Source organism: Phocoena phocoena, chromosome 2 (assembly GCF_963924675.1).
Source record: "Phocoena phocoena chromosome 2, mPhoPho1.1, whole genome shotgun sequence".
NCBI classification, from domain to species: Eukaryota; Metazoa; Chordata; class Mammalia; order Artiodactyla; family Phocoenidae; genus Phocoena; species Phocoena phocoena.
In genome coordinates this window covers 99,610,487-99,626,382 of record NC_089220.1, presented here as the reverse complement: position 1 = coordinate 99,626,382, position 15,896 = coordinate 99,610,487, and the positions used below count along the sequence as shown (strand labels likewise).

The 15,896-nt window shown below is 39.7% G+C and overlaps 1 protein-coding gene across 1 annotated transcript in view; it reads right to left on the bottom strand.

Moving 5' to 3' along the window:
• TEX9 (testis expressed 9) overlaps positions 1-15,896 on the bottom strand; it is a 169,361-nt gene that overhangs the window by 22,638 nt on the left and 130,827 nt on the right. The window contains exon 11 of the mRNA XM_065871733.1: positions 11,449-11,583. Coding sequence (XP_065727805.1) covers positions 11,449-11,583 — 135 coding nt within the window. The remainder of the gene's footprint in view (positions 1-11,448; positions 11,584-15,896) is intronic.

Sequence of the window (15,896 nt, the reverse complement as noted above, 5' to 3'; positions counted from 1 at the left end):
AACCTTCTTGACCATATTTCCACATGTGATTCTCTACTTAAACGTAATGAAAATGTTCCATTTTTAAAATAAATTGTGACAGGCGATGAAAAGTGGATAATGTACAATAATGCGGAAGGGAAGAGATCTTGGGGCAAGCGAAATGAACCACCACCAACCACACCAAAGGCTGGTCTTCACCCTAAGAAGGTGATGTTGTGTATATGGTGGGACTGGAAGGGAGTCCTCTATTATGAACTCCTTCCAGAGATCCAAACAATTGATTCCAGCAAGTACTACTCCCAATCAGACCAACTGAAAGCGGCACTCAACGAGAACGTCCAGATTAGTCAACAGAAAATGCAGAATCTTCCATCAGGATAATGTAAGACCACATGTTTCTTTGATGACCAGGCAAAAACTGTTACAGCTTGGCTGGGAAGTTCTGATTCATCCACTGTATTCACCAGACATTGCACCTTCGGATTTCCATTTATTTCATTCAGTCTTTACAAAATTCTCTTAATGGAAAAAATGTCAATTCCCTGGAAGACTTTAAAAGGTACCTGGAACAGTTCTTTGCTCAAAAAGATAAAAAAGTATTGGGAAGATGGAATTACGAAGTTGCTTGAAAAATGGCATAAGGCAGTGGAACAAAAGGGTGAATATTTTGTTTAATAAAGTTCTTGGTTTGTTTGTTTGGTTTTTTTGCGGTATGCGGGCCTCTCACTGTTGTGGTCTCTCCCATTGCGGAGCACAGGCTCCGGATGTGCAGGCTCAGCAGCCATGGCTCATAGGCCCAGCCGCTCCGCGGCATGTGGGATCTTCCCGGACCAGGGCACGAACCCGTGTCCCCTGCATCGGCAGGCAGACTCTCAACCACTGCGCCACCAGGGTAGCCCCTGCATCATTCTATATAAGAGACTTGAGCACCCGTGGACACTGAGAGACGACTGTACTTCCAGATGCATGTCTGATCATGGCATCATCTCCTGTCATCTTTTTCAAAATAACAGTGCAGTGGCTTTACACTGCCCTTTGGATAAAATCCATAATACTTAACATGGCCTGAAGGCCTAGATGGTTTGGCCTCTCCCTGTGTTTGAAGGCTCCCTTTGCAACATCCCCTTCACATCCATCCCTGCCTTTCATTACCCTGTCTTCTTTCTTGCTGCAGAGCCATTTTTTACATGCTATTCCTTCTGCCCACAATCTCTCCCCTGATATATAACTCCTGTATGTTTTTCAGATCTTAGCTTAGGATTACATTTTTAAAAATTCACTCACTGATCTGGTTACCTGCTCAAAGCACCATGTACCCTCCTTCATGGCATTCATCACAGTTGCACCTTAATTTTGCTTGATGTTTTGTCTAAATAACATCTAACTTCTCCACTGTAAGGTGCATGACTACAAGGACCATACTTATTTTTTATCACCTTTGTATCTCCAGCCTCTAGTAAAGATCTGACAGGTACATAGCAGGTCCTCATAAATATTTATAAATGAATTAATGAAGAATTAGAAATTATCTGTTCCTAAGTGAAGTAACATGTACTTGGTGACATATTTTAAATGAACTTCAAGCAACCATCTAATCAAATGCGCAGTTAAACCATCACAGAGTTGTCTTTCATCATTCCTCCCTTCAGTGTGTTTCAGAGGCAATTATTATGTTCCAGGCACTCAGGCATAGGAGTGAAAGAGACAGGGTTCCTGCACTAATGCGGCATCTGGTTTAAGTTGACTGACTTTTCAAAAGTTACTCTAAACCAGTTTACTTGTTTCCTAAGCTCTGTGCAGAATGAGTTTATCATTGTTTTTAAAATAAATCTTTAACTTTCTGATGACTATGAGACAATATTGTTCTATTTTATGGAAATCTTACTATTTCTTACACATATAAACCTGAATAATTTTACTTGCCTACCTAACTATAATAATATGTCGAATCAGAAAGAGAAGCAAGGTACAAAGAATTAAAATGGAAAAAAATATAACTACTCACAAAAGAAAAACTTATATACAGATTAGACTCCAAGGAAAATCTTACTGCGTATCTTGAAAACACCCCTCAAAGTTAGAAACAAGGCAAAATAATTTAAAAATCAAAAACTTAAGACACATATACATATTTTTTCAGAAATCTGAAACAATATACATGTAACAAGTACATTTAAGAACTCTTTTCTCAAAATGTCTACTTGATAGTAAATACTTAAGAAACATATACAACAAAATGTCACCCCACTATGTTTAAATCGATCACCAAAATGCAGACCTAGGGTCAGAAGTTTGTCTTGAACACATCTAAGTTGTTTTTATAGTGTTGATGGTTTTGAACTGAGATGTTCACATACCAAGTCCTGATTACTTGAATTTGCAAAATGGCTGGCTAGAATAGGAGAGTCATCTGTTGTCATGGAAATAAGTTTTTCTTTCTATTTCTCTAATGTATGTGCTAAAATAGAGCTCAAATCTGAAACCAGAATTAGCAAATACTGACATTTACATGATTATTACATTTTATTTTCTTCAAAATCCCTTTAGAATACACCAAAATTAGAAATAATACTCCAATAACATAATTACTGGCAAGTCTATAAAGCTGACTTCCTAACTTGTTCATTAATTACATTCTATTAATAACTCCCAGTCATCATACTATGGATGGCTCTTGAATGTTAACACAGTCTGATCATACAGCATAAACTATCACACAGACAACATCTTAAAACTCTGGGCTTCCCTGGTGGCACGGTGGTTGAGAGTCCGCCTGCTGATGCAGGGGACACGGGTTCATGCCCCGGTCCGGGAAGATCCCACACGCCACGGAGCGGCTGGGCCTGTGAGCCATGGCCGCTGAGCCTGCACGTCCGGAGCCTGTGCTCCGCAACGGGAGAGGCCACAACAGTGAGAGGCCCGCGTACCGCAAAAAAAAAAAAAAAGAAAAAAAAAAAAAATTCTGTAGTCACTGTAATATTATTTGCCTCTGTTAAAAATATTGTACTTACCAAGATTGATTTAGTGCTATGTCCTGTTAAGTGTTACTAATTTAATCCAAAATGTATCATCTGTGCATGTAAGGAGGGTGACACCTAAATCCATCATCCAAGGCATTGTTAAATAACTAAGTATTGTCCTAATAGAGTGTCACTTTCAGGTTGATACAAAACCAAAAACTAATAGCCAGTATTTATAGAGTGTACAAAAGGCTTTCACACCCATTGATATTTGAGTCTTCATTTATTCAACAGATATTTCAGGAACTGAGTGTTAATTCTACACCAATCACTGGCTAGATGCTAGAGACACAATGGTGATCCTTATAATAACTCCATAACAGTGGTTAACAAAATGTAATCTCAGAATCACTAGCATCAGCATCAGCTGGTAACTTGTTAAACCTGCACATTTGAACTTTCCAAGATGGTGGAGGAGTAGGAGGCCGTGGAGTTCATCTCTCCCCACAAAGGCATCAGGAATACATTTAGAAATAGAAAAATTCTCACAGAGCACCTGCTGAACACTAGCAGAGGACCTCAGACACCTAAAAGGACAAGAAAGATCCCTAAATAACTGGATAGGACAAAAGAAAGAAGGAAAAAGGAAGAGGTGAGGAAGCAGGACGGGACGGTCTGTGCCACAGCCCTGTGCACCTCAGCCTGAGACAGGTTTCTGCTGGTGGCTGGAATGTGGGGTTTGGAGAGCAAACCTGGGGAGGGGACTGCTGTTGGGTGTGAGAAGACAGCCAGAGGGGACGGGAGTAAGGAGCTCCACAACCAGGAATGCTCGTGGAGGAAGCCTGGACCTCCACAGAGGCAAAGAACCATTGTTGAGTGATGCGCAAAGGGCAGGGCGGCCATTACAGCCTCTCCCGTCACGCACCAGCCCCTGCATCCATGGGCACTAAGGAGGGCTCCCGTGGAGCTGGCTCTCATGGCTCTGCTATTGCCTCCTCCACCCCTTCCCTCAGCCTGGGGGCCCCACTCACCTGATTGCTGCCTGATGGGCTGACATGTTCCAATCCCTACCCCAGCACCCTCCCGCCTAGGGAGCCTGCTCACCCCGATCACCACCACGGTTCCTTCCTGCCTGATGGGCTCTTGTGCTCCGACAACCTCTGGAGCAGACTCTGGTGGGAGGAACACACAGAGGTGGGGCTGAAACCACAGCTGAACCCCAGGGGCCATGTGACTAGGGAAGAAGAGCTGAAATCTCTCCTCACAGCTGCGTGAACTGCGGAGTTACACCTCCGCTGATGGCTTCCTAAATTCAGTGCCTGCAAAACATCTGAAAGGACAAGTGCTCCAGCAGGTGGGACGAGTCTGGCTTTAGCAGCTGTGGGCTTTGTGGGCACATACATGCAGAGGTTGGGCCAGGCCAGAGTCTGAGCTGCTTCCATAGCTCCACAGCAGGTCCAGGTGCACGACTACTGTAGTCCTGGGACCTGACTTCAGTCAAGCTGTGCCAGTGGCCTGGTGAAAACAACGTCACCAGAGCCAACTGCCGGCATACCCACAGTTAAGGTGGGACCGACATCAGCGCCAACAACAGTGTACTTTGTGAGCCCGCACAATGGGCGAAAGGGGACAGAACAGAGCACATTCACGGTGAACAGCTCCAGAGGAGGAATACTCAGTGGCTTATCTCCCAGTGGGAGTGCTCCATTCCCACCTACCTCACACCACAGTACAGAAACACAGCTAAGAAACAGATCTGGGGCCTCTACTCTAACAATCAGGGAGCAGACTCCACCCCTGACAGGACACTGACAACCACAGAGCAAAGGGAGGCCCCACTCAATATCCAGGGCAGGCTCTGGTCACCACAACACCAGTCAAACCTCCTATCAAGGGGGTAATGGCACAAGCCTCTGGATAAACCTCACCCACTAGGGGGCAGACACCAGAAGCAAGAGGAACTACAATCCTGCAGCCTGCGGAAAGGAGACCACACATACAGTAAGTTAGACGAATTGAAAAGACAAAGAAATATGTTGCAGATGAAGGAGGAAGATAGAAACCTACAAGAACAATTAAATAAAGAGGAGACAGGCAATCTACCTAAAGAAAAATTCAGAGTAATGATAGTAAAGATGATCCAAGATCTTGGAAAAAGAATGGAGGCACAGATAGAGAAGATACAAGAAATGTTTAACAAAGACCTAGAAGAACTAAAGAACAAAAAAACCAGAGATGAACAGTACAATAACTGAAATGAAAACAGACTAGAAGGAATCATTAGCAGAATAACTCAGGCAGAAGAACAAATAAGTGACCTGGAAGACAGAATGGTAGAAATCTCTGCTGCAGAACAGAATAAAGAAAAAGAATGAAAAGAAATGAGGACAGTCTCAGAGACCTCTGGGACAACATTAAATGCACCAACATTCTAATTATAGGCGCCCCAGAGGAAGAAGAAAAAGAGAAAGGGCCTGAGAAAATATTTGTAGAGATTATAGTGGAAAACTTCCCTAACATGGGAAAGGAAATAGTCACCAAGTCCAGGAAATGCAGAGTCCCATACAGGATAAACCCAAGGAGGAACACGCTGAGACACAAATTAATCAAGCTAACAAAAATTAAATACAAAGAAAAAATATTAAAAGAAACAAGGGAAAAGCAACAAATAACATACAAGGTAATCCCCATAAGGTTATCAGCTGATTTTTCAGCAGAAACTCTGCAGGCCAGAAGGGAGTGGCAGGATATACTTAAAGTGATGAAAGAGAAAAACCTACAACCAAGAATACACTATTAGGTGGGGCTGAAATGAGAACCCAGCAAGGTTCTCATTCAGATTCAACAGAGAAATCAAAAGCTTTACAGACAAGCAAAAGCTAAGAGAATTCAGTACCACCAAACCAGCTTTACAACAAATGAATTTCTAAACTCCTAAAGGAACTTCTCTAGGCGGGGGGTGGATGGGGGAAGAGGTCACAACTAGAAACAAGAAAATAAAAAATGCGAAAGCTCACTGGTAAAGCCAAACATACAGTAAAGGCAGGAAATCATCCATACACAAATATGATATCAAATCCAGCAACTGTGAGAAAAGTACAAATGCAGAAAATGGGAATAGCATTTGAAATTAGGAGACCAGCAACTTAAAACAACCTTGTATATATAAAGACTGCTTTATCAAAGCCTCATAGGACGTGCAAACCTGAAAATTACAATAGAAAAAAGAAAAAGCAACCCAACACAACACTAAAGATGGTCATCAAACCACAAAAGAAAACAACAAAGGAGTAAGGGAAGGAAAAATACCTACAAAAACAAACCCATGACAATTAAGAAAATGGCAATAGGAACATACATATTGATAATTACCTAAAGTGTAAATAGATTAAATGCTCCAATCAAAACACACAGACTGGGTGAATGGATACAAAAACAAGACCCATATCTATGCTGTCTACAAGAGACCCACCTCAGACCTAGGGATACTTACAGACTGAAAGTGAGGGGATGGAAAAAGATACTCCATGCGAATGGAAATCAAAACAAAGCTGCAACAGCAATACTTATATGTGACAAAATAGACTTTATATAAAGACTGTTACAAGACAAGGAAGGACGTTACATAATGATCAAGGGATCAATCCAAGAAGAATTTACAATTGCATATTTAAGTACACAATTGTAAATATATATGCAACCAACATAGGAGCACCTCAATATATAAGGCAAATGCTTACAGCCATAAAAGGAGAAATTGATAGTAACACAACCATAGAGGGGGACTTTAACACCTCTCTTACACAATGGACAGATCACTGAGACAGAAAATTAATAAGTAAACAGAAGTATTAAATGACACATTAGACCAGACAGACTTAATTGATATTTATAGGATATCCCATCCAAAAGCAGCAGAATACACTTTCTTCTCAAATGCACATGGTACATTCTCCAGGACAGATCACATCTTGGGTCACAAATCAAGCCTTGGTAAATTTAAGAAAACTGAAATCATATCAAGCATCTTTTCCAACCACAAAGCTATGAGATTAGAAATAAATTACAGGCAAAAAACCCTGTAAAAAACACAAACACATGGAAGCTAAACAATATGTTACTAAATAACCAATGGATCACTAAAAAAATCAAAAAGGAAATTAAAAAAATACCTAGAGACAAATGACAACAAGAAGATGAGAATCCAAAACCTACGGATGCAGCAAAAGCATTTCTAAGAGGGAAGTTTATAGCAATACACTCCTACCTCAAGAAACAAGAAAAATCTCAAATAAACAACCAAATCTTATGCCTAAAGCAACTAGAGAAAGAAGAATAAACAAAACCTAAAGTTAACAGAAGGAAAGAAAACATAAACATCAGAGCAGAAATAAATGAAATAGAGATGAAGAAAACAAATAGCAAAGATCAATGAAACTAAAAGTTGGTTCCTTGAGAAGATAAAATTGATAAACTTTTAGCCAGACCCATCAAGGAAAAAAAGGAAGAGGGCTCAAATCAATAAACTTAGATATGAAAACGGAGAAGTTACAATGGACACCACAGAAATACAAAGGATCGTAAGAGACTACTACAAGCAACTATATGCCAATAAAATGGACAACCTGGAAGAAATGGACAAATTCTTAGAAATGTACAACCTTCCAAGACTGAACCAGGAAGAAACAGAAAATATGAACAGACCAATCACAAGTACTGAAATTCAAACTGTGATTAAAAATCTTCCAACAAACAAAAGCCCAGGACCAGATGGCTTCACAGGCAAATTCTATCAAACGTTTAGAGAAGAGTTAACACCTAGCCTTCTGAAACGCTTCCAAAAAATTGCAGAGAAAGGAAACACTCTCAAGCTCATTCTATGAGGTGAGGGCACCATCACCCTGACACCAAAACCAGACAAAGGTATCACAAAAAAAGAAAATTACAGGCAAATATCACTGATGAAAATAAATGCAAAAATCCTCAAAAAAATACTAGCAAACTGAATCCAACAACACACTAAAAGGATCATACACCATGATCAAGTGGGATTTATCCCAGGGATGCAAGGATTTTGCAATAACAGAAATCAAACAATCTGATACATCACATCAACAAACTGAATAGGGACTTCCCTGGCAGTCCAGTGAAGACTAGTTAAGCAGGGTTAAGACTCCTTGCTCCCATTGCAGGGGACTGGGTTCAATCCCTGGTCAGGGAACTAGATCCTGCATGATGCAACTAAGTATCCCGCATGTCGCAACAGATGCCGCATACGGCAACAAAGATCCTGCATGCTGCAACTAAGACCCTGTGCAGCCAAATAAATAGATTAATATTAAAGAAAAAAAAATTGAAGAATAAAACCACATGATCATCTCAATAAATGCAGAAAAAGCTTTTGTCAAAATTCAACACCCAATTATGATAAAGAATCTCCAGAAAGTGGGCAGAGGGAACACACCTCAACATCATAAAGGCCATACATGACAAACCCACAGCAAACATCATTCTCAGTCGTAAAAAACAAAGCAGTTCCTCTAAGATCAGGAATAAGACAAGGATGTTCACTCTCACTACTATAATTCAACACAGTTTTGGAAGTCCTAGCCACGCAATCAGAGAAGAAAAAGGAATAGAAGGAATCCAAATTGGAAAAGAAGTCACTGTTTGCAGATGACATGATACTACACATAGAAAATGCTAAAGATGCTACCAGAAAACTACTAGAGCTCATCAATGCATCGGTAAAATTGCAGGATAGAAAATTAATACACATGAATCTTTTGCATTCCTATACAATAACAATGGAAGATCAGAAACAGAAATCAAGGAAACAATCCCACTTACCATGGCATCAAAAAGAATAAAATACCTAGGAATAAACCTACCCAAGGAGACAAAAGACCTGTACTCCGAAAACTATGAGATGCTGATGAAAGAAATAAAAGATGACACAAACAGATGAAGAGATATACCATGTTGTTGGATTGAAGAATCAACATTGTGAAAATGACTATACTACTCAAAGCAATCTACAGATTTCATACAATCCCTACCAAGTTACCAATGGCATTTTTCAAAGAACTAGAACAAAATATTTTACAATTTTTATGGAAACACAAAAGACCACAAATAGCCAAAGCAATCTTGAGAAAGAAAGAAGGAGCTGGAGGAATCAGGCTCCCTGACTTGAGACTATACTACCAAGGCACAATAATCAAAACAGTATGGTACCGGCACAAAAACAGAAATACAGATCAATGGACCACGATAGAAAGTCCAGAGACAGACCCACACAGCTATGGTCACCCAATCTATGACAAAGAAGGCAGGAATATACAATGGAGTAAAGACAGTCTCTTCAGTAAGTGGTGCTGGTAAAACTGGACAGCTACATGTAAAAGAATGAAATTAGAACACTCCCTACCACCATACACTAAAATAAACTCAAAATGGATTAAAGACATAAATGTAAGGCAGATACTATAAAAACTCTTAGAGGAAAACATAGGCAGAACACTCTCTGACATAAATTGTAGCAAGATCTTTTTCAATCCACCTCCAAGAGTAATGAAAATGAAAATAAAAATAAATAAACGGTACCTAGTTAAACTTAAAAGCTTTTGCACAGCAAAGGAAACCATAAACAAAAGACAACCCTCAGAATGGGAGAAAATATTTGCCAATGAAGCAATTGACAAGGGATTAATCTCCAAAATATACAAACAGCTCATGTAGCTCAATATCAAAAAGCCAAACAACCCAATCAAAAAATGGGTGGAAGGGCTTCCCTGGTGGCGCAGTGGTTGGGAGTCCACCTGCCGATGCAGGGGACACGGGTTCGTGCCCCGGTCTGGGAAGATCTCACATGCCGCAGAGTGGCTGGGCCCGTGAGCCATGGCCGCTAAGCCTGCGCATCTGGAGCCTGTGCTCCGCAACGGGAGAGGCCACAACAGAGAGAGGCCCGTGTACACACACACAAAAAAAAGGGTGGAAGATCTAAATAGACATTTCTCCAAAGAAGACATACAGATGGCCCAGAGGCACATGAAAAGATGCTCAACATCACTAATCATTAGAGAAATGCAAGTCAAAACTACAGTGAGGTATCACCTCACACCAGTCAGAATGGCCATCATCAAAAAGTCTACAAACAATAAATGAGGAGAGGGTGTGGAGAAAAGGGAACCCTCCTGCACTGTTGGTGGGAATGTAAATTGATACAGACACTATGAAGAACAGTATGGAGGTTCCTTAAAAAACTAAAAATTCAGGTACTATATGATCCAGCAATCCCATTCCTGGGCACATATCTGGAGGAAACCATAATTTGAAAAGATACATGCACCCCAATGTTCACTGCAGCACTATTTACAATAACCAGGACATGGAAGCAACCTAAATGTCCATCAACAGTGGAATGGATAAAGATGACGTAGTGTGTGTATATATATGTGTGTGTGTGTGTGTACACACACACACACACACACACACACACACACACACACACACACAAAATGGAATATTACTCAGCCATAAAAAAGAACAATATAGTGCCATTTGCAGCAACATGGATGGACCTAGAGATCGTCATAGTGAGTGAAGTAAGTCAAACAGAGAAAGACAAATACCATATGATATTGCTTATATGTGGAATCTAAGAAAAGGGTGCAAATGAACTTATCTACAATACAGAAATAGAGTCACAGATCTAGAAAACAAACATGGTTACCAGAGGGTAAAGTGGGGAGGGATAAACTGGAAGGTTGGAATTGACATACACACAGTACTGTATAGCACAGGGAACTCTACTCAATTCTCTGTAATGGCCTATATGGGAATAGAATCTAAAAAAGAATGGATATATATATGTATAACTGATTCACTTCGCTGTACAGCAGAAACTAACACAACAGTGTAAATCAACTACACTCCAATAAAAGTTAAAAAAAAAACCCAAAAAACAAAAAAACCTGCACATTCTCAAGTCTCACCCCAAATCTACTGAATAAGAAAATCTGTGGGTGGGACCCAGGAATCTATGTTTAAATAAACCCTCCAGGTGATTCTGATATATGCTCAAGTTTGAGAACCACTGCCCTGTAAAATAGCCCCTTGCATTATATATTAGAAAATTGAGGCTCAGAGAGGGATAGAACAGACTTGAGATTCAAAACAGACTTTTCCCCACCATTTATTTATTCCAAGAGATTAGAAAGGTGTCTGGCATATAAGATGGGCACACAATAAAGATCTGTTGGATGAAAAAATGGATGAATTCTCCAAAGAGTTCTGCTATCACCCAAGTATGGCACTAGTCCAAGCAATATAATTCTAACTTATTGGAAATGTACATATTGCTAATAAGGATATTTCTTCTGAAAAGAGGTGTGTTTACCGTGACATCAAGAATTATAATTTAAAAACTATCACTTTCGAGTCTTGCCTAAAAGAGAAAGTTACCAAAGGTGATCACTACCCAAATTATTCAGTTTTTCCATACCTTGTTATTTTGCTTTAGTTTACTTAACTCCAGTTTATACTTTTCTGCTTCTTCTAGAGCTCTATTCAAGCGAACTTCCATGGCACTTTGACTAGCGGCAGCTTGTTTTTGTAGTCTTCTTTTATCCTCTAATTCCTGTACAGTAAGAGAGATATGTAGAACATTTATAAACATATCATAAGTTCTTTCTATTATTCTGAAACGTTTTCCATTTCCATATTCCTTGCTTTCTCCTAAACTGTATACACACACACACGGCCAGAGACTGAACGCTGAGTGACAGAGGTCTCAGGGAATTCTCACTCTGAACTGGTTTTAGGAAAATATATCCTTAAAGATGTAGTCACAAATTAGGCTTCCAAATTGCTTTTTGTTTGGAATTTCCTGCCTTTTTATTGATCCCAAGAGTCAGTATACATGTCTTCTACCTTTACTTTATAAACAACATTTTATAATCATGGTTCTTCTCTTGGGAACCTCCCAAAACACCAATGTAAGACATAAATTCTCTCATAAATACTGTGTTTGTGTAAACCTGATGAAATATATCACTTAAAAAATATTTGTTAAATACAGAGCATTCTATTGTACATTAGCAATATAGGAAAATCCCAATTCTGAGCAAAAACAACAGATTCTATGGATATTTTCCATATCTTGGTGTGGGTTTAGACCTGCATTTCTGCAAATATTCTAGAGTTGCTGTTGCAGAGTCTACAGGCCACACAGGAAGAAACATGAACATACAGGATAAGCTCCAAACTCCATCACAATCTGGTACCATAATCTCATCTCCTCCCACAAATGTTACCTTCAGCTACAAGAGCAGTACTTGCTTGGATCTCTCCCAAACAGCCATGATATTTCCTGCCTCCGACCCTTTGCTCATACTCTTCCTTCTGCCCTGATCTCTCCCTACCCCTCATTTTTACCTGGCTAACAACTATTCATCCTTCAAGACTCAGGGCTGTACACTGGGGTTTTACCTTCTCCCAGAAGCCTTCCCTCACTGTCTTCCTCACTATCCTCCCAGGTTGAATTAAGTACCCTTTCTTCAGAGCTTCTATAGCATCTTGATATACATATATCATAGAACCTGCTTGTGTGGAACCGAAACTATCCATTTACTTCATTTCCCCCACTATATTGTAAACTCCTTAAGGATAGAACTACTTTAATTTCTATATTCCCAGCACTTCAGCAGCATATAAAAGGCACTAGTGACATGTTTACTGAACTGAATTTATTTTGTAATATTTAACTTACTCTTCTTTGCATGTCCTACAATGCCTGGTACAGAGCATTATACAAAGCAGACACTCTCAGAAAATATCATGGAATTGAGATGATGCAGTTAACAACGTAGTTGTCTGTTTTCTTCTTTTACAATTTTTTCTCCTGGCTGTATCACTATGTTTTATTTGAACACTGATCTCCCTGGCTCTCAGTAATTAAGGGGAAAACAAAACAAAACAAAACACATGCTGCTCTTTATGCAGGTTTCTACACAAATCAAACTGTGCCTGGATACCATCTGCTCTCACCAGCCTTCTTCACAGCTTTGTGGGTGGTAGCTACACTAAGAGCAGCCTGATTTCTCTCACTGTTCACGCGGAAAAGGCAGAGACTCTCATTAGCTACCAAGGCACAATTCTTGCTGCCTCATTTCAGCCTCTTCTCATAAGAATATGGAAATGAATCTTTGCCCTTCTCTTTCCTGCTAGTGGCTCTGTAACCTACTTCATAGAAAAAAGAAAACCTTTCTTTACCACATGATGTTCCCCTACTGCTGAATCAATATTGCCCCACTTCTTGGGAAAAGTGAAAAAGAAAAAGGATAGTCAGAAGAATAGTGAAGTAGGAAATAAAATTTTCCTATGCGAGAAAATCCATTAAGAAAGGGATAATCTTAACAAAAACTTGAAAACACTTCTGTTTTCAATCATACTTAAGTACTTTTTACAAAGTGCAGACAAGATACCAATATTGAGTAGTTTTAGGATGAAAACTCTCTCCTAAAGCAAATCTATTATTACCTCCCAAATTAAGAAGTTTACAGGTTGCTAGAGAAAATTTTTATGAAAAATCTCAAATCTTGAATTTCACATTAGTTTTAAAAGAAAAAGCTGGATAGCTTAAAGAAAATCAAGTCTAAGTTTAAAACTCAAATACTAAGAGATCTAAGGAGAAATAATTTGTGATTCTCCCATAATTTTTAAAGCATTCATAAGGTACTGGGATAGTGCGAGAAAGAGGTATGCATCAGTAACAGTACAAAACAAATGTAGCAAATGCTTAAAGAGTAACGAAAACAACCATAGTATTTCTGATGAGGAGAAATCAGATGAGGACAAATAAACGATCAGATAAGGTTCTAGAAACAAGTGGCTGAGGTTCAAAAAGCAATAAACTTGGAATCAGAAAACCTGCGAGCTGTGGTAGATTCAGTTTCTACATCTGAAATTGGGAGTAGTAATATCTATGCCTAATAGGTTTTACTTATTCAACACATTTATTGAGCACTTACTACGTTGCCAGGTACTATTCTATGTGATGGGCACATGACAATTAACCAAAATTCTCCTCTAGTAAAGCTTGCACTCTAGAGGAAGAGACAGATGATAAACACATAAATACATACACACTCGTATGTAACATCTGACAGTGAGAAGGGCTATGAAAAAAAGAAAGGGTAAGAGAACTGAGTAGGGAATTCCCTGGCGGTCCAGTGGTTAGGACTCCGTGCTTCCACTGCTGGGCTTGGTTCAATCCCTAGTCAGGGAACTAAGATCCCACAAGCCGTGCAGTGAAGCACCACCAACCCCTCTAAAAACAAGGAAGAAGGAAAAAAAAGAGGACAGAGCAATGGGGAGGGACATAATTATTTAAAATACAGTGGTTAGGGAAAGGCTTCCAAATGAGGGAATGATTCATGTATAGATCTGGAGGAACAAAGAAGACAAAGACCCTGAGGCTGGAATGCATTTAATATATTCAAAGATCACCTACATGGTCAGTGTGGCTTCAGCTCAGTGACACAGGCAGTGTTAGGTCTCGAGATTGCAGAAACACCCAGGGTGACCTTAGGTGGACCTTGTAAACCCTGCTTCATAGTTTGGATTTTATTCTGAATGACATGGGAAGTCTGGAGGGTTTTTAGTCAATGTGTGTTTGTGTGTGTGTGTGTGTGTGTGTGTGTGTGTGTGTGTGTGTGTGTGTGTGTTATCCTAAGTTTTTTTAAGGATTGCAGTTGAGCCAACATGGGTTTCAACTATGTGGGTCCACTTACACACAGAAATTTTTCAATAGTAAATACTACAGTAATACACGATCCACAGTTGGTTGAATCTGCGGATGTGGAACCACGGGTACATAGGAACTGGGGATACACAGGGCCGACTATAAATTATATGGGGATTTTAGACTGTTCAGAGGATCGGCGCCCCTAGACCCCAGGCTGTTCAAGGGTCAACTGTACTCTAGCTACTGTGGTATTGCTACTGAGTGTAGGAAATCTAGGAGGTCATTAGAATAGTGTAAGTGAAACACAGTAGCTTGGGCTTGGGTGGGAGTAATGAGTTTTTGAGAAGTAGTTAATTCCAAGTATTTTGAAGACAGAATTGGCAGGACTCGTTGATGGATTGGATGATGGTGTGAGGAAAGAGAAGGATCAGGATGACTCTTGGATTTTGGCCTAAATAACTCAATGTTTTTACTGAGAGGGAGAAAAGGAGAAGGTCTGCAGAGAGCAGGGAAGCAAGAGCTCCCTCTTTAGGACATAGGATGTTTAACATACCAAGTACTGATATCAAGTGGGAAGCAAGATGTTAATAAGAGTCTGGAGCTCAAAGAAAGATCCGAGCAAGAAGTAGAAATGTGAGAGTGATCAACATATAGATGGTACGTAAAGCCATGGAAATGAATGAGTGCATCTCAGAATTGGATGTAGACAGCACAGAGCCAAGGACTGAGCCTTGGACACTCCAACATAGAAAGGTCAGGAAAATAAGGAAGAAAATTACGAGTGTGATGCTCCAGAAGCCAAATCAAGTGTTTCAAGGAGGGAGAAATCAACTATGTCAAATGTTGCTGAGATATAAATTACTATGAGGAATAATAACTGACTAGAACTGGCAATGTGGCTTACTAGTGACCTTGTTAAGAATGGTTTCAGAGGCAGAGTAGAGATAGAAGCCTAACTGTTGTAGTTTCAAGAGAATGGCAAATGAGGAATAGAAAAATTGAGTAGAGACAACTATTTTAAGAAGCTTTGCTATAAAGGAGAGTAATGATACAGGGCAAGAGGTACATATGAGATCTATGGAGGTTTTAAAATATATATATTGGAGATCCTATGGCATGTCTGTATGCTAATGCAAGTAATTTCATAGATAGAGTAAATGTGATTTTTGCAAGAGAATGGAAAACAGGATAATTATAGGAGCAAA